A 22,104-nucleotide genomic window follows, 5' to 3' on the forward strand; every position below is an offset into this window, starting at 1 on the left:
ATCAAGGGAACATTATCAGGGAGATAACTTTCTTTGTTATTTATAATTCACAAAGGAAATGGTAGAAATTAGCAACAGTGCTGACATTGTGTTGAAATAGAGCAGATAGAAGCAAATCGTAGCTTTTAGAGAAAAAAATGCTCTTTGGTGTATTGGGAATTTTCAAACTGCATTTTCAATGTCACTGTGTATGTGACAAGTCCAATTATCAGCATATTTTGGAAACTTTACCCACGAGGAAGACAGTAGCTCATGTTTTACATCAGGATGAGAAATGTACTTCAAGAATCTGCAACAGCGCGACATAATGGGTTTTGCAGTAGAATTCTAATACAGGATTTTGATGATTTCACAATCTTCCCTATAGTGGCAGCCTTGAACACAATTTGAGTGCAAAACATTTGCAATCCAGAAACGCAGATTTAGGTTCTGGGGACAGAACATAAACATGGCAGATAGTGACAATTTGAATTCAGCAAAAATCAGGAAGAAAAAGCAAGACTGATGGTAACTGTGTCGCCAATGTCCATTGTGCTTGTCTATCAAACATGTGACTCCAGACTATGTGGTTGACTCCTAACTGCCCTCTTGCAATTAGAATAGGCAATAAATGCTAGTTGTCCGCCACATCCATGAATAAAAAAGCTAAATAAAATATCCATTGGAGTGGCACGGTGACTCAGTGATTAGCACTGCTTCCTCACAGCACCAGAGATCCTGGTTTAATTCCAGCCTTGGGTGACAGTCTGTGTAGAGTTTGCATGTTCTCGGTGTCTGTGTGGGATTCCTCTGGGTATGGCAGTTTCCTCCCACAGTCCAAAGATGTGCAAGCCAGTGTGCATAGCCATGGGAAATGCAGGGTTGCAGGGACAGGTTAGGAATGGGTCTGGATGGGATGCTGTGCAGAGGGTCAGTATGAACTTGATGGGCCAAATGCCTGCTCCCACACTATAAGGATTCTATTTTATTCAGCAATCAAGTAAAGGGTAAAGTGAAAAATGAATCTGAACAATCAGGCCACTTACTTCAATAACCTAGAAATCAACTAATAGACCATGTGATTTAAATATTAAACTATAAATGTATTAGCAAGCACCAGGTGTTCTAACAGCCACTTCCAGAACAATCCTCAAGAGAATACCTGAAACAGAGACACTGAAATTGTCCAGGAGCAAGAATTTCTATAGCTGTAGAATGTTTGCCCACTGTCAATGGTTTGGTAATTATTGAAGCAAGAGTCAAAAAGTGCAGTGCTGGAAAAGCACAGCCAGTCAGGCAGCATCCAAGGAGCAAGGAGAGTCGACATTTCAAGCATAACCTCTTCATCAGGAATGCTGGGTGGTGTGGGCAAGAAGGCTGAGAAACAAATGGAAGGGGGTGGGGCTGGGGCTGGGGCTTGGGAGTGCAATAGGGAGCTGAAGGTGGGGGATGATGGTGATAGGTCAGAGCGGAGGTGGGATATGTGGAAAGGAAGATGGACAAGTGGGACAGTTCAAGAGGGCATTGTCAAGTTGGAGGGTTGGATTTGGGATAAGGTGGGGGGAGAGGAGATGAGGAAACTAGTGAAATCTTAGTTCTTCCTCCAGGCGTCTAGTGGCTAGACTTTGGCGGTGGAGGAGTCCCAGGACTTGCATGTCCTTGACGGAGTGGGAGGGGGAGTTAAAGTGTTTGGCCAGAGGGCACAGGGTGGGGTTGTTTAGTGTGATGTTCTCTGAAACATTCCACAACTGGGCGCCCTGTCTCCTCAATGTAGAGGAGACCATATCGAGAGCAACAGACACAGTAGATGACGTGTGTGGAGGTGCAAGAAAATGTCAATCGGATGTCGAAAGATCCTTAGATGGTGATGAAGGGGACCTGACTGGCTGTGCTTTTCCAGCACCACACGTTTTAACTCTGATCTCCAGCATCTGCAGTCCTCACTTTCTCTCGATTATTGAAGCAAACCTAGCACATGTAAGCAATTAACAGCTAATAGATACAAGCCTAGGCCCTTCACACACTCATGGTCTCCTTTACAGGGCTCAGACTCACTGTAACCAAACACAGTGCTGCAGGTGATTAAAAATCAATACAGAATGGCTTTGGGGATATGAAGCAATACACAAACATAATGGCTGTTTCAGCAGCAAAATCAACAATAAGGCAAGAAGCCTGTATGATGAAAAATAGCTAGGTTTCATTTCGAACATCTACCAGTAAGAATTGGCACAAAGTGTGAACAGCACCACATGTTGAATTAAGTGTCAGGTTGTCAAGATAAAGAGTGCCAAAATATTCATAAATTATGCTTACAAAGCATTCCAAAATACTCATGTGTGATTTTGTGACCTTAACACTGATCTGACAATGCAGGAATTCTCAGAAATGCAGAATCTAATTCTTTCACAATTTAATAGTGCAGGAAAATTCAGAATGTAACATGAATACTTTGGTTTTTCCAGCAATATAAGATGTAGAAAAGATTTGTTATAAATGCATAAGACATAGGAGCAAATGGTCTGTCGAGTCTGTTCTGCCATTCAATAGGACCACAGCTCATCTTGGACTACAATTCCAAGTGCCCACCTGTTCTCAAAATTCCTTGATTCCTAACATACCAAAAATCTATCTTTTCCCATCTTAAATATTATCAGAGGAACATCCAGAATCTCTAAACTGAATAATCTGAGCCATTTTCTGCAGGGCGGCAGAGTGGTTAGCACAGCTGACTCACAGCGCCAGAGACCGGGATTCAATTCCCGCCTCGAGCCACTCTCTGTGTGGAGTTTGCACATTCTCCCCGTGTCTGCATGGATTTCCTCCGGGTACTCCGGTTTCCTCCCACAGTCACAAAGATGTGCAGGTCAGGTGAATTGGCCATGCTAAATTACCCGTAGTGTTAGGTGAAGGGGTAAATATAGGGGAATTGGTCTGGTTGGGTTGCTCTTCAGTGGGTCGCTCTTCGGTGGACTTGTTGGGCCGATTTCCACACTAAGTAATCTAACTCCCTGTCCTGTTTGTTCAAAATGGTGTCTCATCTGGTTGCAACGCTGAATAAAAAATTACCAAACTGGCTAGGCCTGACAGAATGCCTTGATATTGATAAGACCATAAGATACAGAAGCATTAGAAGGCCCTTCGGCCCACCAAATGTGCTCCACCATTTAGTGAGATCATGACTGATCTGATAATCTTCAAATTTACTCTCCTGTCTTTTCCACTAATCATGACTATCTTTATGGATTTAAAAAATTGTCTATCCCAGCCTTGAATTTACTTAAATGACCTAGCCTCAATAACTCTCTGTAATGCAGAATTCCATAGATTCATAACCCTCAGAAGAAATTACTCCTCATTTTTGTCTTAAATTTGTGACCCCTTATTCTGATTTTGTACCTTCTGAACCTAGACTCCTCTACAAGGGGCAACAATCTTTCCAAATCTACGCTGAAAAGCCCCCTAAAAGTTTTATGTTTCATTATGATCGCCTCTCATTCTTCCAAACTCCAATGAGTATAAACCCAACCTGTTCAACCATTCCTCAGAAGACAATCTCCCCATATCCAGAACAAACCTAGTGCACCATCTCTGTACTACCTCTAAATGCTAGCATATCTTTCTTTAGATATTGAGCCAAAACTCTTTACAGTATTCCAATTATGTGATGATTAGTGTCTTGTACAGTTTTAGCAAAACTACCTTGCTTTTATACTCCATTTCCTTTTGAATTAAGGCCAACGTTCCATTTGCCTGTCCTGTTGCCCAAGGAACTTGAATGCTAGCTTTTTGAGTGTCATGGACAGGAACACCCAAATTCCTCTGTGCTGTAGCTTTCTTCAGTCTTCTTCCATTTAATTAGTATTCAGCTTCTCTGTTTCTCTTGCCAAACTGCATAACCTGAAATATGCCCATGTTATGTTCAAAATGCCATGTTTTAGTCCACTTGCTTAACCTGCCTATATCCTTCTACAAAAATCTTCTAGGAGAAAGTGAGGACTGCAGATGCTGGAGATCAGAGTTGAAAATATGTGTTGCTGGAAAAGCGCAGCAGGTCAGGCAGCATCCGAGGAGCAGGAGAATCGACATTTCGGGCATGAGCCGTTCTTCAGGATTCCTGAAGAAGGGCTCATGCCCGAAATGTCGATTCTCCTGCTCCTTGGATGCTGCCTGACCTGCTGTGCTTTTCCAGCAACACATTTTCAGCTCTACATCCTTCTACAGACTCCTGTCATTTCCCACTGCTTGCCTTCCCCTTATTTTTTGTGTCACCTTCAAAATTTGTAGATTGATGGGACACACTGAATTACCTTGTAGGACATAGAGAAATGAAGACAGCATGGTTCTGTCTGACTGATCCTACACATTGCCTTTATCTTTAGAGGTTAGGAAAATTCCAATGGACTGATCACCAAAAGGCAAAGCTGCAGAGAAATAAGAAAATATGATTCCTAAGCATTCACTTCTATAGAAACAAATGGGGAACCTGATTAGGCTATTCACTCCTATGAGCCTACTCCACCATTCAATAGGATCATGACTGATCCTTTACCTCAATGGCATTTTCTGACTTTCTCCCTATAGCCCTGATGCCTTTAAAAATCTAAAAAGAAACTCTCTTTCTTGAACGTTATCAGTGACTTGGCTTAATCAACTTTGAGGTAGAAAATGACACAAGTTCACTACGCTCTGAATAAAGAATATTTTCCTCATCTTAGACCTAAATGGTCTACCTGATATCCTAAGTCTCTGAATCCTGATTCTGGACTTCCCATCCAGAGAAAATATCCTCACTGTATCTAATCTGCCCAGCCCTGTTAGAATTTTATGCTTTACAACCAGAAGCTCTCTCATCTTTCAAAACTCTAGTGAATACAGACTCAGTCAAGCCAATCTCTCCTCCTAGGACGGTCTTGCCATTCCCAATATCAGCTCTGTGAACCTCCTTTGCACTCCCTCCATGGCAAGCTTAACCTTTTTTAGGCAGAGAAACCAAAACTGCATGCTATACTCCAGGTCTTACCAAAGCCCTGTATAACTTCTGTGATACATCCCTACTTCAGAATTCAAATCCACGTGCAATGAAGGCCAATACACTATTAGCCGTCATAAGTGCATGCTGCACCTGCCTCCTTACTTTCATTAACTAGCACACAAAGAAACTCGATCCCTTTGTACATCCACAGTTCTCAATATATCACCATTTAAATGCTACTCCCCTTTCAGTTTTTCAAACTGAGGTGTATAACTTCACTTTAAACTATGTTGTATTACATCTGCCATGAGTTTGCCCGCTCACTCAACTTGTCTAAAACATCTTGAAGCCTAGTTGGCTTCTCCTCAACTCAAAATCCTGCCCAGTTTTGTGCCATCAACAAACTTGGAAATATTGTGTTTGGACCTTCTTCCAGATCATTAATGTTAATTGCGAAGAGCTGGTCCTCAAGCACTAATCTTTGCAGTACCCCAATAGTCACTTCCTGCCACTCGGAAGAAGACCCAATTTTCTTCACTCTCTGTTTCCTGTCTATCAACCAATTCTTGACCTATATAAATATATTACACCCTGTCTCACGCGCTGCAACATTGCCAACTAACCACTTAAGAGGAACCTTATCAAAAACTTTCCACTGGCTCTCCCTTATTTATTACACTGGTTAAATTCTCAGAAAAACTCTAGCAGATTTGTTAAGCATGTTTTGTCTTTTACAAACACAGGTTTTGTCCAATCCTATTAATGCTTTTCAAATGTTCTGTTATCACGTTTTTTTTGTAACAGACTCAAGCACTTGACATTAGACTGACTGGTCTATAATTATTCATTGTTTCTCCCCTTCCCTTATTACAGTAGTGAGGTTACATTTGCCACCCTCCAATCTGTATGAATTGCTCCAGAGAGACCAGAATTTTAAAGATGATGACCAATTCCCCTTTTTGATCAAAATTTTTGCTCATTGTTTGCGGAATTCTTCATGCTCCCAATCCTTAGGATTGCTCCTTTTTCTGGAAATTTTGAGTGCCTCTTCATTGGATCTAATACTATCCCTAAATTTATTTTGTAAGCCATGGTTGAAGCACTTTAGTTTCTATATGCTGCCGTCTCGTGGGATACTGCAAGGATTAGTGCTTGGGGCCCATTTCATCACAATGTGTAGAAATGACTTGGATGAAGGAACCAAATGCAACAAACTCCCCTCCTCCTCTGATGCTGCTTGACCTGCTGTGCTCTTTCCAGCTCCACTCTTTACCAACTCTACACACACACACACACATTGGGGTGAAAGCAGCAGAAATTTCATCTCAGCTCATTCATTTCAGTGTAACCTTTTACATTATAGAAGTACAGGACAAACATAGATTCACTCAAAAGTAACAAAAAGCAATTACCAACAGCCAATATTTATACAGCATTTTAAAGGTCATGAAACAGAGCAAGGTGTTTCACAGGAACATTTGAAAACAAAGTATGATGCTGTTAAACATATGGAGATATTGGGCACAATCTTCGAGGCATCGGGGTCTCACCTGCTGGCCTGTTTAGAGAACCATGTTGCCTCTTTACTGGAAGGTTAATGAAATCCCAAGCCAGTCAGGCAGCACCCCTGCAATTAAGACCCAGGGTGTGGATACCTCGCCTAGAAAGAGCTGCTGGACAATCAGAAACTAGTGGACTGTAGAGGTGATGGTTGCTGCAGGAAGAACACTGAACAGATACTCTGGATCATGAAGCCATTCAGGATGCAAATAAGTAATATGGGAAGATAGTGGATTCACAGAAAATGTGAACTGAGGTATCAGCTAACCATTCTATTTCCCAAATGCCCAGGCTCCCATTTCAGTCACCAAATGCCTCTGATGATTGTAAACCACCCCACTACTACCAGAGATGACAAGTCACAGATTTCAGATGCCATGGTGACAACGCTTGCCACAAGATTAATCTAAGGAGCAGTGGGATAGACAGCGGAAGTGATCATTAGTTGGTTAACCAAGGGCCTCAACTGGTTGTTAAGTACGAAAGTCAACATGGGCCTTTAAACTCAAAATAATGCAGGTGGCATCAGGAAGATTGTGGAGTTTAGGTACACCACTATCTTGCCTGATCTAACGCTTTTCCCCAATCTAAGCTCACCATTGGGGAAAGCAGAAGACTGATATTATTTTATGTAGTGATTGGGACCATGTGGACCTTGTTGACTACAAGGTTCTTGGTTGCCCCAGGTTAACAAGCCCAATCAAGAAAGCCTTGGCTGACCAGTAAACCAGGAGATTAGAATCTCCTCAGCTGAGGACAGACTCCGAGCTGTCCTGTGCGCTAGCAAACAAAGGGTGACTTGGTGACGGGACCCAGTCTCTGTGCAGTTATTTCATGTTAGATGATTAGGGGCGGCACAGTGGCTCAGTGGTTAACACTGCTGCCTCACAGCTCCACGTGTCCTAGGTTCGATTCCAGACTTGGGCAACTGCCTGTGTGGAGTTTGCACATTCTCCCCGTGTCTGCGTGGGTTTCCTCCAGGTGCTCCGGTTTCCTCCCACAGCACCAAAGATGTGCAGGTTAGGTGAATTGGCCATGCTAAATTGCCCATAGTGTTAGGTGCATTAGTCAGAGGGAAATGGGTCTGGGTGGGTTACTCTTCGGAGGGTTGGTGTGGACTGGTTGGGCCGAAGGGCTTGTTTTCACACTGTTGGGAATCTAATCTAATCTAAATGCTTAGTTAAAAGAAGAGATTTTAGGGAATGCTTCAGTGAAGGAGAGTAAGGTGGAGGGGTGTAAGGAGAGAATTTCAGAGTCTGGAGGCTGAAAGATAGACAATACAGCCAACAGTGGAGTATTATTTCCTCCCATGTTTGAATGCCCCACAAGAGGCCACAGTCAGAGGAGTATAGATTTCTTGACGAATTGGAGGGCTTGAGGATGGTTGCAGAACAAGGAAGGGACAAGGCAATGGAGGAACTAAAAACAAGGTTAAGAAGTTTCAAAGCAAGGGGTGTCAATATGGGTCAGTGAGCATAGAGAAATGACAGTGAAGCAAGACTTGATGTCAGATAAGACATGGGCAGAGTTTGGGATACCTTCATGTTAATGGTGTGTCGCCAAGATGGAGACTAGCCAAGGCCCTGAGTTTGCTTGGGGTTCTACTAGGTGCTCTGGTTTCCTCTCAGTCCAAAGATGTTCAGGTTAGCTGGACTGGCCATGCTAAATTGCCCTGTCGTATCCAGAGATATGCAGGCTGGGTAGATTAGCAATGGTAAATATTGGGTTTCGGGGATAGGGTGGAGGGCTTGTTGTGGCTGAGATGCTTTTCAGAGGGCCTGTGCAGACTTTGGGCACATTTCACGGAGCATCCCAGCCGGGCCTGCAGGGGCCAAGCTGACCTCCCAGTCATCGCCCATTTTAAAACCCCCTCCCACTCCCTTTCCAACATGACCATCCTTGGCCTCCTCCATTGCCACTGCGAATCAGACCACAAATTGGAGGAGCAATTTCACCTCATCTTCCGCCTGGGCAGCCTACAACCCGGAGGACTCAACACTGAGTTCTTCAATTACAAATAGCCTCCCTTTCCATCACCTGATTCCCTTTCCAGCCCCACCCCCTCCCTTCCATTCCTCCGACTGACCTAAATTTGAGGAGATAGACAGATTTTTATTTAACAATGGGTTAAAGGGTGAGAGAAGAGCGCAGGGAAGTGGATTTGAGGCCAAGGTGAAATCATTCATGATTGAATTAAATGACAGAGCAGGCCCGAGAGGTTGAACTGCCTACTCCTATCTAAATTCTTATGTGCTTATGAATGCCATTCTTGAATCAGAAAAAAAAAATGCCTATATAGTACTGGATATTAAATAAGCTTTCTCAAAATGTAGCAACAATGGAGTGAAAACAAGCAGTAAAAAGACATAGCTGGGTGTTAGCGTACACGCAAAAACTAATGCTATGCTTTTGGATGATGCACAAGGAGGACTTGAACAGATGCAGATACTGTCAAACACTTGAGGCCAGTTTTGTTTAGTATAGAGGTGGGTAGTTCAAGTCAGGAAATGTCCTGTTACCAGCATGAGAAGAATTTCAAATCAGACCATCTTTGTTACAGAGTTTGTTTCACTCCAGAGGGAAAAGACCCTGGAAGCAGAGCATTGGCAGCCACAGGTGCAGGAGAACACTGAAGTGGCTTCAACCCAGTTGGTTGAGAAGCTGTTAGGCCCTTGAACCTTCAACGACACCCCACCTGTCTCCATTCCCATGGTCCTTCACATCTTCCATCACAACTCAAACAAATGAACATGCGGTTGGAATTGATTAGTCGACTGATCAGATCAAATGGCTCACCGTCCAATTTCTCATAAATAACTAATGTTTGTCACTGAGTGTCGAAGTAATATTGGTGTAGAAGGTAAGTTGAGTAAAGAAGCTTGGCTTAAAGTTTAAATATTTAATGATCATTGTACTTTTAAACCTCTTTTAGCAAAATTAATGGCTCTTTACTTAAATGCATGTAGTGTTTTGAAAAAAATAATTATATTAATGGCACAAATAGAGGTTAATGTATATAATCTTATAGAGATATGGTTACAAGGAGATCGAAGTTGGGAACTAAATATTCAGTGATATGTGACTTTTTCAAAAGGATAAACAGAAAGGGAGAGGTGATGGGATAGTTTTGTTAGTACAAAATGGAATAAGCATGACAGCATAAAATGATCTTGGATCAAATGATGTAGAATTCATTTTGGTGGAGGTAACCAGGAGATACTGAAGGCGTGTGAAAAAGGTAGTATATTAATCATGAAACCATCACCATCTTTCAACTTCTATTAGCAACACACAGATTGGGGAAATCCCAAATTGGCAAAGATAGCCACGAGGCAAAATTCAGACACTATTCAGGAGAACTTCCTGGAACTGTATATTGTTGGTCTCTTTCTCAAAGCAAAACTATATTGGCAATGTAAGTGGTCCAGAGAAGTTTTGCTAGAGTGATTTCAATTATGGATGGATTTTCTTTTGAGAAGTTGAGTAGTTTGTGCTTGTATTTGTTGAAGTTTAGAAAAATGAGTGGATACCTTATTGAAACATGCAAGATTCTTAGGGGGCTTGATAACGTAGATGTGAAGAGGTTGTTTCCCATTTTGTCCAAAGACCAGAGGACATAATCTCAGAATAAGCGGTTCCCTACTTAAGACTGAGACAAGCAGGAATTTCTTCTCCATGGTTAGTAAATCTGCAAATTCTTTACCCAGACAAGGCTGAGTTGTTAAGTATATTCAAGGCTGAGATAGGCAGATGTTTAATCAGTAAGAGAATCAAGGATTTTGGGGATATGGTAGTAAAACAGAATTCAGGATTATTAGATAAACCATGATTTCATTGAATGGTACAGCCCCTATGGACCAAATGGTCTATTCTGTTCCAACACTAATTGCCTTAATGTAATAAACTATTTAACATAGTGTCCATATTAGCAATCTTGTTCTTTAGTATAGTAAAATTATATTGTTTTAAACTGTGAAATCTGTGCATTTTTAAAAAATAATTCAGACAGCCATAAAAAAAATGAAAAATGCTACTTGTCTCTTCTGAGAGCATAACAGGATAAAGATAAATGATTTCCATTGGTCAATGGGCCTCAGACTGTAGACAGACTGTAAAAATTAGAACCGCACCTTTTAGGAGTAAAAAGAGCAAACAATTCTATAGCAAAACTGGTCATATAAGTTTGAAACTCTCTTTATCAATGGAAAGTGACACTAGATTTTAGACTTAAATTTGAGACCAACTTATTTAGCCAAATAGATTCAATGGAATGAGGAAAGGCAAGTATATAGAGTTAGGTCAAACGTCAGTCATTAATGACCTCCTGTTCCTATGTGTGAGAAGAACTGCCAGTCTCTGTCTTTTGATCAGCTGCTGGAATTTCTGAGGCCAAAACAAAACACATCCAGTTTGTACTGCCTGCGTTGCTACGTGCATGGATGACAGCCATGTGGCATCACTAACTGCAATTACAGCTATGTTAATAAGGTCATACTGGTTGATACATCTCTAAATCAAACTTCATTTTTGATTAAGTTCTCAGTTAGAAGGTTATTTCACTTGCACTATGTTTCATCTGTTACCACACTTTGGATTTTAAGATTGTTCAAATGAAAACAGAATTAATTGTTAGTCTTACCAATGTTGGGAAGGAATGATGATTCTTCAACCCAACTGAAGGGATTACAGATGCATCTGATGCCCTTTTAACTGATATTCCTTGCACAGTTTGGTTTTAAATTTTGAAAATACTTTTATAGGATGCAAGCACATTTGGCAAGACATCTATTTGTTATCCATGCCTTATTACCTTCCAACTGAATGGATGACCAAGCCATTTCAGTGGAGAATGAAACTACATTGCTTGGTGTCTGGTGTCACATTCAAACTCGGTAACAATGGCTGATTTCCTTCTCTGAAGGAATGTAGTTAACCAAAGGGATGTTAATGCCAACTGAATATAGTTTCCTGTTCACTATTATGGAGATTAGCTCAACTGAATTTATCTTCCACCAACTGCAATGGCAGAACTTTAACTCATGTCCCCAAAACATTAGCCTGGACCTCTGGAATACTGACCACTGACATTACCGCAATGCCACCATTACTGGTGTTATTTATAATTGCATAATTATGATGCTACTTTAAATTAATTATCACCTTGCACTGAAGATTACATCCAGTAAATACAGCAAAAGATCAGTTGGTGAGAGAAACATGGCTCATTGTCAAAAATGGCTTTCAGCATTCAAATCAATATTTGGCAAAGATCTAAAATTAGTCAAGAAGATAACAGATTTACATTAGTGACAAGAAGCGATACTGAACTATTATGTTACTTGGGCTGTAGGGTGTGAATCTTTGTCTTTATAAAAAAAATTCACATCTTTGAACAGAGTTCCTGAAATATCGTCCGTTGTTCTGTACAGCAGCATATCTCCAAGCTATCAATATTTTAAAAGCCTGTCTGGTTTCAGCCAGACTATGGAACAGCACAGAGCTAGGGCTGACACAGAAAATAGCTTTGAAACTCAAAACAGAAATGGCTTCTGCTGCAACATTTCATGAACAACAACAACAAACATCACAAAGATAAACTCAATACAAAAATAAAGTCACCTTTTGGTTTTCAGTCAGCCAAACAGACGTGCACAGAAATCCAACATTATGTTTTTGGAGCATTTTTCTTGCTGAAAGCACTAACACTATCCATGTCCAAAGAGATTACAATGCAAAGCTACAGTACAGGACATGACAATACCTAGCTACTATCACACTACAGGTGAGCAATCTATTCTCTATGTTTAAATATACTTCAATTTTGCATTGCAAGTTCTGACATAAATGATTGCTCACTCATCTCCATTAATCAGAGCCAGATTTGCATTCCTGAAGTGGGCATCTTGATTTGGGAAAATTTCCTTACATGGCAGATCAGTTTAAAGGGCCCTGGCAGTCCCAATCTTCAGTCTAGGGAGGGAGGAGCTGGACAGAGGTGGGCCTGCCAATCCCTGAAGCAGATACTGGGAGTGATTAGGGAGGGGGGCACATGGATGCGGAGTGCTGAAGTGGAGAGGTAAGAAGGCTTTCACTAAGAGATGTGATGTGGTTAAAGCTTCTGTTACTGGTACTACAATTGCCTGCTCTGACTGACCCTTTAACGTTGTAAAAGAACGAAAAAAAGCTTTTACGGAAGAAGATTTCTGATTTGATGTTTTTCTTTCCCCCTCAGTATTTCAAAACTTGGCATTGTTATTATATGGCTCATTGGTTCTGCACACAGTGCAAACTGGGTCAATGGAAATGGAGGGGCTGGAGGGCACAGAGTCAGAGTTAGAATTCACTAGTGTAGTACAATGGAAATCAGGCACAGTTCCCAAACCTGTTACAAATGTGAAAATCCAATTAAACTACCAAATTACCCAATTCTTCCTAATTTTCTAATTCAGTTTAAAAAAAAAATGCACACCTTGTTTATTATATACAAGAAAATAACTTTATTGTAATCAAGCTTTATTTAACCAATGGCAAGACCACAAGTCAAAGTGCACATCTATAAATTCAATGTAAGAGCAAGGGTCGTGAGCCAATACCCTGCATTCCTGACCTGGCAGAGCTCTCTGTAGGATGACCATCTCCTAACGTTCAAATTTTCGTGACATTGGCAAGCTTCATGTATCTTTAAAACTGTGATTTTTCTTAACATTCCCATGCACATGCAAACACATACTCAAAGAGACAAGTCTCAAATACTGTTAGTGAGGCAAATTTCAATTACTTCAATAATGAAATGAGGTTGTGAATACTTTCATTCTGTAGTTGAGGATTTGTCCCTTGAATGAAAGTAGAGATAGAGAGAGAAACACATACGGACAGATAGAGCAAAAGAGACACAGGCACAGAGTGAAAGAGAAAAAAGGAGAGCAGAAAAGAGAAAGAGAAGATGAGAGATGAGAAAGATTCTCTCTCTTTGCAGACTGGATGTTTCTGCTTTATTGTTCATACCAGTCTGTAGCCACCTGTCCAGGAACTGGTCAAATGGTCTTTACTGCACGAGAAAGGAGGTGAAGCAAGTCTGGGTTTGAACATACATTTCAAGAGCTTGCCACATGAAAGAAAGTCATGGAATTATACAGCCCTTCAGCCCACTGCTTCTATGCTGACCAACTAACACCAGACATTTATTAATCCTATTTACCTGCACTTGATCCATTGCCTAATACACCCTGATATTTTCAGTGCTCATCCAGAAACTTTTTAAATGTTGCGAGAATAATTGTCCCCACCATCCTCTCATTCCATATTTTGACCACCATCTGGGTGAACATTTTATTTTCCCCTCAGATCTCCTCTAAACCACATAATCCTCACCTTAAACTTAATGCACTCTGCTCTTAGACACGTCTGCCATGCAGAAAGACTATCATGATCTACACTCTCTATGCCTTTCAGAATTTTGCATATTTCAACCAGATCCCCTGCTCCAAGGAAAACAAACTCAGCCTATCCAGTTCCTCCTCATTACAGATATTTCATCCCAGGCAATTGGCAAAATCTTGGTGAGCATTTTCTGCGCCGTCTCTGGTACAATCATGACCCTCTGATAGTGTGATGACCAGAAATGCACACAGCATTCCATCTTTGGCCTAACCAATGTTTTATAAAATTGTAACAATACTCCTTTATTCTGTGCCCCAGTTAATGAAGGATTTAAGCTTGCCAAGGTCACACAAAAAAAATAATAAAACATTTAAAAACAATTCCAACATCAGGTAATATTAATCCTATGGTGAGCCCTGACAGGTCAGGAAAGCAGGGTGTAAGCTCATGACCCATGCTCTTAACCAGCTTTTCTGGCAAAAATACTTAGCATTGGGAATGGAATGGAAATTCTCACTCAGGTCCTGCTTACTATTTTTAAATGGTCTGGGGCACACACACAAAGACAAGCATACAGTGCATGCACACAATATAAAATTGCCATTTCTCGCTGTTCGTCAAATCTCACAGAACACTACCACAAGAGATTAAAATTGGTCACATCTGATGATGAATGCCTGTGCAGACCCATTGTGAATAGAATTGTCATAAGATGCTGAATGTGTAAATAAAACTCAGTTTGTTTCAAAAAAAAAAAATGGCACATAAAGCCTTCAAGCATAGCTCATAAACTGCACCACACAGATGCATACACAAAATTACCTGCATCCCAGACATGTACAGAAATACTGTGATGTTTTGTTGATTTATGATAAGAGGCACTTAATATCTATAACTTAAATGGCAATTAAGCATCACCTCTAAAAGCAGCTAGTTTAAGTTTAGTGTGTTATTATTGTTAAAATGGCAACTGGAAACTAAATTATTTTATTAAACTATTAAAGAAACATCATGAAACCTATCGTTGATCTTACATTAATATGAAATCCTTCATTGTAAATATTCACTGCGTCCACAGCATAGTGGTAGCAGTGAGTTCTGTCAACAAGGTGCACTGCAGCAACTCACCAAGCCTCCTTCAACAACAACTTCCAAAACAGCAACATCCAAGGGAATGGAGCAGATCGTCCTAACCCCAACAGGTAACCCTAACACTATTGCACCAAATTCCCCTGCAAGGGACATGTCATCTACTCTTGGAAACCTTTCACTGTTCAATCAATCATCTGGGTCAAAATTCCAGAAAGGACTGTAGGACCATATAGGACATATTTTGCAGCGATTCAAGGAGGTGTTTCACTACCATCCTTCTCAAGGCCACCAATGAGTGATGAGCAATAAATCCTTGGCAATGTCAGTGCATCCAAAATCATTTGTTTAAAAAGCTATACCTTATTAATTTGTTTTAAAAAAATCCGAAGGAGGAATAAGAGTAGGCCATTCAGCCTATCAACTTATGGGTGAACCAATGCAGACTTCAATCTACTTTCCTCCCTGTTCCCCCCAAACCCTAAACTCCCTCAATCAAATCTAACCAATTCAGCCTTCACTAAATTCAAAACCAAACCTCCACTATACACTACAGAAGAAAGTTTTAAAGCCTAATGACCCACTGAGAGAAGAAACTTTGTATGTTTGTCTTAAATCAGAAACCCCTTACTCTTAAATCAGGCCTCCTACTTCTGGATTCCACCCTGTCAAATACCCTCAGAAAGTCAAGTGATTCAAATGATTATCCCGCAGTCTTTCCTTCCCTAAGTGGCCTGAGTGAACTGAATTGGTTCTAACAATTATCATTGAAACTTTCATGATCATCATTATTGAGACTTCAGTTACAGGTTTTATTAGTCAAATTTAAATTCCACCGATGGCTGTTAGGGGATATATAAACCAGTTTTCCCAGCACATAGCCAGAGCCTCTGGAGTTCTTCTGAGGTTGCCGCAATGCTTCTGTCTGATGATTACTATCCTTCAATTTATGTTATTTTACACCTTGACATGAACATTTCTTACTTTGTCCCATGAAATAATTTCATTATTACAGGCATCTAGAGCAAAGAAATGGATTACTTCTCCATCCCATCACACCCTATTGATCTCTTTATGAATTATTTAGCTTAGCCAGTATTCAGGGCATTTATTTTCACTTGTCAATTATTTGGACTGGTTCAGTTGCTGCAAACTAATTTTAAGAGTTTTCTTTTTAAAAAACAGAAAGAAGAATGGTTGACGTGCAACCCAAATCACAACAACCATCAGCATACTTCACAATGCCAGTTTTAAATAGCTGGCAATTTCTACACTACGGGATGGGAAAAAGAGCAATGTTAGAGTAGCTCACTTGAGCCACTGAATCATATAATCGACAGGCAGCACATTTTGAAAGCTACCATAGTAAGAAGAGATTTGTAGTTGGCTGTGATAAACATTACCTGGGATATATGAGAGACTGAGTCATGAGGGAATTCTAACTTAGAATCCCTATAGTATGGACGCAAGCCATTCAGCCCATTGAGTCCACACTGAACTCTGAAGACCATCCCTCCTAGACCCACCCTCTATCCTATAACCCTGCACATATCTGGACACTATGGGCAATTTAGCATGGCCAATCCACTTAACCTGCACATCTTTGGATTGTGGGAGGAAACCAGGGCACCCGGATGAAACCACACTGATACAGGGAGAATGTGCAAACTCCACACAGACAGTCACCTGAGCTTGGAATCACCTGGGTCCCTCGTGCTTTGAGGCAGCAGTGCTAACCACTGAGCCACTGTGCTATCCCAATGGTTACTGATGGGGGGGTGGGGGGAAGAGAACGGGGCAGGGGGGAAAAAGGAGGGTGAAGAGGAAGGAGGTGGGGATGTGGGTATCAAGACATTAATCAGCAGGCTAATGTGGGACACATATTCAAATACAAAAGAGGATTCTATATAACCACAGGTATCTACAGATGCCGTTCAATTCCATGTGTGTTAATCAATGGGTCTTCTGTGACACAATAGCCGACTTAACAGCTGTCAGCCACAATGTGGAACTCTTTTCTGATCAACTCCCCCGATAGCTTTTGAGTAAATGTCAAGTATTGCACAATAAGCAGTCCCCAGGTGTGGAGTACCTCCAGTTCTCCACAAAAAAAATCAAAACTCGGGGGGGGGGCGTCCAGGTAAGTAGACATTGCATGAGGGTAGGGATCAAAATGGAATATGGGTCAGACTGAATGCTCAGTGGGCACCCTGGGGGTTCAGTTATGTTTCTAATTGACCTTAATGATGCTGGTCTTGCTGGTCATTAATGACTTGCTGGTCTGATGAAGTCAAGTTCACGTACGAGTACACGCTAGGGAGAAGAGGTGGAATCGTAAGAGACAATTTAGAAATTGTAGAAAAGTTGGACAAGATGGGAGATGAGATTTAACACCGACAATTGAAACTTGTCAAGCAAGGAGGGAGCAACGCACTCTCCATCCATGTCGCGGGGACAGCACAAGATGAAACAGAATTTAAAAAAAACACGATACGTGCAACCAAAACAGGGCAATCCACAAAAGGCATCTGGATATTAAAATACATGGTCCCAGAGTCTCAACACAGCTGCAGTGTGCTCTAGTCACGCTGCATCTTGCATACAGCATACAGTTCTAGTTAACTGTACACATTCAGTGCAGAGAAAAGCTGTCCGTTTCCTGCCTGGAATCGGGGCCCAGAGTGAAGTGGGAAATGCTGGAAAAGAATTCCAGCCTGCGACGGAAATGCTTCAGGAGGTGGTTCCAAGATCGTCAGGGTGATTGCAAAACGTTAACCCACAGCCGAACTCCGAGAGAGAAAGTGGACATCGTGTTGGGGGTGAGGGAGGGGGGTGGTAAGTGAGCTTCGGAAACAGCAGAAGAGAGGGTAGAAATAATTCAAATCGAGAATCAGTGATGCATCTCTGATGAGCCCAGGACCGTCCCATCCTTAATATTTCTTGTGACCTGCTGAAATGCCTGCAGCGTCTCTCCTCAATCTCCCTTGATTCACTGCCCACTCCTCAGCCACTTCCTTCCAACTATCCGCCAGTCCTGGACTTAGGTGAGACTTCTCACTGTCATCGCCTCCCCCCTCTCGCCCCCTCTTCCTCCAACGCTGGGACCCTGCAGGTCAGTGACACTAACAGGCGAGAAGACTTGCTGCACACATCCAGGACAGCCGGGGGTCAAGGGCTAAATCTTGAAATGGTCAGCCCAGCTGATATGGAATGAACACTGCTACCAAAGTAGATAAGGCGAAGGTAGTGTGCTGAGAGAGGGAGTGTGTTAGTTCAAGAGAGAGACACACACACAAAGAATATTGCAGGTAGAGCCCAAACTAAATTGTTGACGGCGGTCCCACTCAATGACTGACTCGAGCAAGATCAAATTAATTATTTTCACGGCATTTTACGTGTCGAGATTTTATAATCAACATTTTCCGAGGTGCAGCAGCAGCAGCAGCAAATTGCTCCTGTTCACATCAGCTTTCTCCTCCTTGATTCTGGGAGCCGGGGTCAGGGACATTGGGGTCAAATCTCCAGCGGCAACGACTGGACTTCAGCAATAGCGACCCCCAAGCCGACTGAAGGCATTGGGAAGCCACTCTCAAACCGGACCCAAGCAAGAAGCTGCGACGCGGATCACTCCGGGACTAAATAATAAATGATTTCCGCAACGATTCCGCAAACATCCCGGGGGGGGGGAGCGGAAACTCGAACCCCTTCTCTCCCACCCCCACCAGCTTAAAAAAAAAGCATCTCATTGTCAAATCAAGCCCCACACTCTCTAAAACCTCAGAGTTCCCAGATTTCCTCGAAGGAATCCGATTCAACCTGCTCAACCCTCAACAATGACATTGTTGCATTCATCAGCGTTCTGTAGCGCCGGAGGGTTTGAGGGATGAAGTGAGGCGGGAATTCGCAGCCAATGCACTGCCTCTTGGAGGAAGGGAAAGGTGTTGGGAATAAAGAGGCACGGCAGGAATGAAGCTTTGCATTCCTGATGTCAGACCCCGCAGCCGCTTTGGTGCAGAGAGTCAGAGCTGCAGCCGCTGTCCCCTACCTGAGTGGCTTTGTGGAATTGCTTCTTCAGTCCTGCCACAGACATGGTTCCCGTTCAAAGGAAGCGGTCCTGGATAGCCGCCTATTTGGAAATAGGTTTATTCTCGCCTCCCTTGCAGCTCCTTCTCATCTCACTCCAGGATTAAATTACTATCTGCAAAACCAGGATATCCGGACCCAACCTGACGTCAGCTTCTCTTAAAGAGACAGTCACGTTTCGTCAGTGTTGATGAATTAATCCGCACTGACAGCTAAAAATAGAGGCAAGCTATTTTTGTACTGTCATTACTTCCAGCGGTGCACAATGCTTGGTGTCTCTATTGTATAGACATGGATACTGTATGCAATCGCACATACGCATATAGGTCGAAACATTGAGAGAGCTATCCCACAGGAGAAAGTGAGGGCTGCAGATGCGGGAGATCAGAGCTGAAAATGTGTTGCTGGAAAAGCGCAGCAGGTCAGGCAGCATCCAAGGAACAGGAGAATCGACGTTTCGAGCATAAGCCCTTCTTCAGAGCTATCCCACAGTCTAGCCGAGCAACTAACTGTTGTAGTAAAACTCATTGAACCTGACCATCAGAAGTGATGGCACCGTGCTATGGGGTCAAGACAGTGTGGCTCTACGAGTTATAGAAATATATTTAGGACCCCATGAAATCTCACGACGTTAGATGAGGTTTGACAAGGAGACCTCCTGTTGATTGCACTTAGCACCCATACAATCTACCCCTCACGCAGCCCTCCTCCCCCATGTTGAATGTCAGACGAAAGATATGCTGCAGGTAGAGGGGCCCCAGAATGTGGTAAAATTGGGTGTTAAAATTCTAACAACAGCATTGACGAAAATGGCCTAATCCTGAAGGAGATAGAAACCAGATTGGATTTAGCTAAAGTGAGAGAAACAACAAGAGGAAAACATCTACCTGTCCACAACTTCACCCCTCCACTTCATTTCATAGAAAATGAAAAGAACCCCAGGTAACACAACACAAACATTGTTGTTATACATTAAACACTTATATTGAAAATTGATCTGCCCATGATGCTATTGGTCAGAGTGACACCACACCGTCATTGCAGTGACAAAGTCCCATCTTCACATTGAGGATGTGGCTGTACAGGACATTGGTTAGGCCACTTTTGGAATATTGCATGCAATTCTGGTCTCCATCCTATCGGAAAGATGTTGTGAAACTTGAAAGAGTTCAGAAAAGATCTACAAGGATGTTGCCAGGGTTGGAGGATTTGAGCTATAGGGAGAGGTTGGATAGGCTTGGCCTGTTTTCCCTGGAGCATCGGAGGCTGAGGGCTGACCTTATAGAGGTTTATAAAATCATGAGGGGCATGGATAGGATACATAGACAAAGTATTTTCCCTGGGATTGCGAAGTCCAGAACTAGAGGGCATAGGTTTAGGTTAAGAGGGGAAAGATATAAAATGAACCTATGGGGCAACGTTTTCATGCAGAGGATGGTATGTCTATGGAATGAGCTGCCAGAGGAACTGGTGAAGGCTAGTACACTTGAAACATTTAAAAGGCATTTGCTTGGGTATATGAATAGGAAGGGTTCAGAGGAATATGGGCCGTGTGCTGGCAGGTGGGACTAGATTGGATGGGGATATCTGGTCAACATGGACGAATTGGACCAAAAGGTCTGTTTCCGTGCTGTACATCTCTATGACTGTATATCCCCCATTCTGTTGTGCATCTCCACCACCATGTTAAATGGAATAGATTCAGAACAGATCAACAGCACAAAACAGGGCACTGTGAACCATTGTCAACAGCAGAATTGCAACCAACCACAATCTGTACATTTTTGGCCTGGCATATCTCACTACCATTACCATCAAACCAGTGGATCAACTTTAGTCAATTAAAAGTGTAAGAGATTTTGCCAGTAGCAATGCCAGTTATATCTAAGAAAGAGTTTTCAACTTGTCCAAGTTGTAATACAGGAATAGATACAGGCTAAACAGCAGAGGGAACATTCAGAGACAGATTCAAGCACCCAATATTAAAGCGATCAGATCAAAGCTCTGTACTTCTGTCACATACAGGAATGAACATGCCTAATTATTTCCAAAGAAGAGTTGTTTGGTTCAAAATGTTAACTTTGTTTCCTTCTTCACAGATGCTGTTGGACTTGTTCAGTTTTTCCAGCAATTTGTTTTATTTAGTTCGAATTTACAACATACAGCAGTACTTTCCTTTTATTATAGGCATTGCCCAATTAAATGACAAAAAAAGGAAGAAGCTCCACAAAAACACTCCATCAGTATTAGACAGTCGAGCATGTGAGTGTGAAAAACAAGGTTGAATTGTTCACAACTATCTCCAGTCAGAAGTGCAAATGGAAGATCCATCTTGACCTTTTCCTGAGGTTCCTATAAAAAAAAAGGGCAGGGTGCATTAAATACAGGAAAGTCAATGACATTGACAAAATTTCAGGAGTAGTACCAAACACTTGTGATGTAGAAATAGCTTTGTCCTTAGCTAAGTCATTCCAGTGCTGGACAGCTAGAACACTGGCATCTATTTGGCATTATGAACAATTGCCCAGAATGTTCTGTCCACAAAATAAAAGCAGAGTAAATCTAACACAACCAAATACTGAACTATCAGTTTATTCTCAACCATTAGCAAAGTTGAGAAAGGTGTTAATGAGGTTGGATTGTGTGAAAACTGATGCTGTGCTTTCTGATGATGTTGCTGAGGGGCAGCATGCAGATAAAAATGGACAGAGCAAGGATAGATCCTTGGAGAACACTAGAAGGAATTGTGCAGAAGTGGGAAGACAAGTTGTGACTGTTATTTCCAATAACTTGGTCATGGAAACTCAATTTGGCCCTCACAGGGGCAGCAATCCTAAAGCTGAAAATGTGTTGCTGGAAAAGCGCAGCAGGTCAGGCAGCAAGCAAGGAACAGGATAATCGACGTTTCGGGCATAAGCCCTTCTTCAGGAATTCCTGAAGAAGGGCTTATGCCCGAAATGTCGATTCTCCTGTTCCTTGGATGCTGCCTGACCTGCTGCGCTTTTCCAGCAACACATTTTCAGCTCTGATCTCCAGCA

At 42.0% G+C, this 22,104-nt stretch overlaps 1 protein-coding gene across 1 annotated transcript in view; it reads right to left on the reverse strand.

Moving 5' to 3' along the window:
* The window catches only part of sh3gl2b (SH3 domain containing GRB2 like 2b, endophilin A1), a 167,137-nt gene extending 147,837 nt beyond the window's left edge, over window positions 1–19,300 (reverse strand). The window contains exon 1 of the mRNA XM_087995375.1: window positions 19,029–19,300. Coding sequence (XP_087851501.1) covers window positions 19,029–19,073 — 45 coding nt within the window. The 5' untranslated portion in view covers window positions 19,074–19,300. The remainder of the gene's footprint in view (window positions 1–19,028) is intronic.
* Between the last annotated feature and the right edge of the window lie 2,804 nt (window positions 19,301–22,104).

The sequence above is a fragment of the Chiloscyllium plagiosum genome, unplaced genomic scaffold, assembly GCF_037043375.1.
Source record: "Chiloscyllium plagiosum isolate Xiang-an unplaced genomic scaffold, Cpla_swu_hap1 HiC_scaffold_2, whole genome shotgun sequence".
NCBI classification, from domain to species: Eukaryota; Metazoa; Chordata; class Chondrichthyes; order Orectolobiformes; family Hemiscylliidae; genus Chiloscyllium; species Chiloscyllium plagiosum.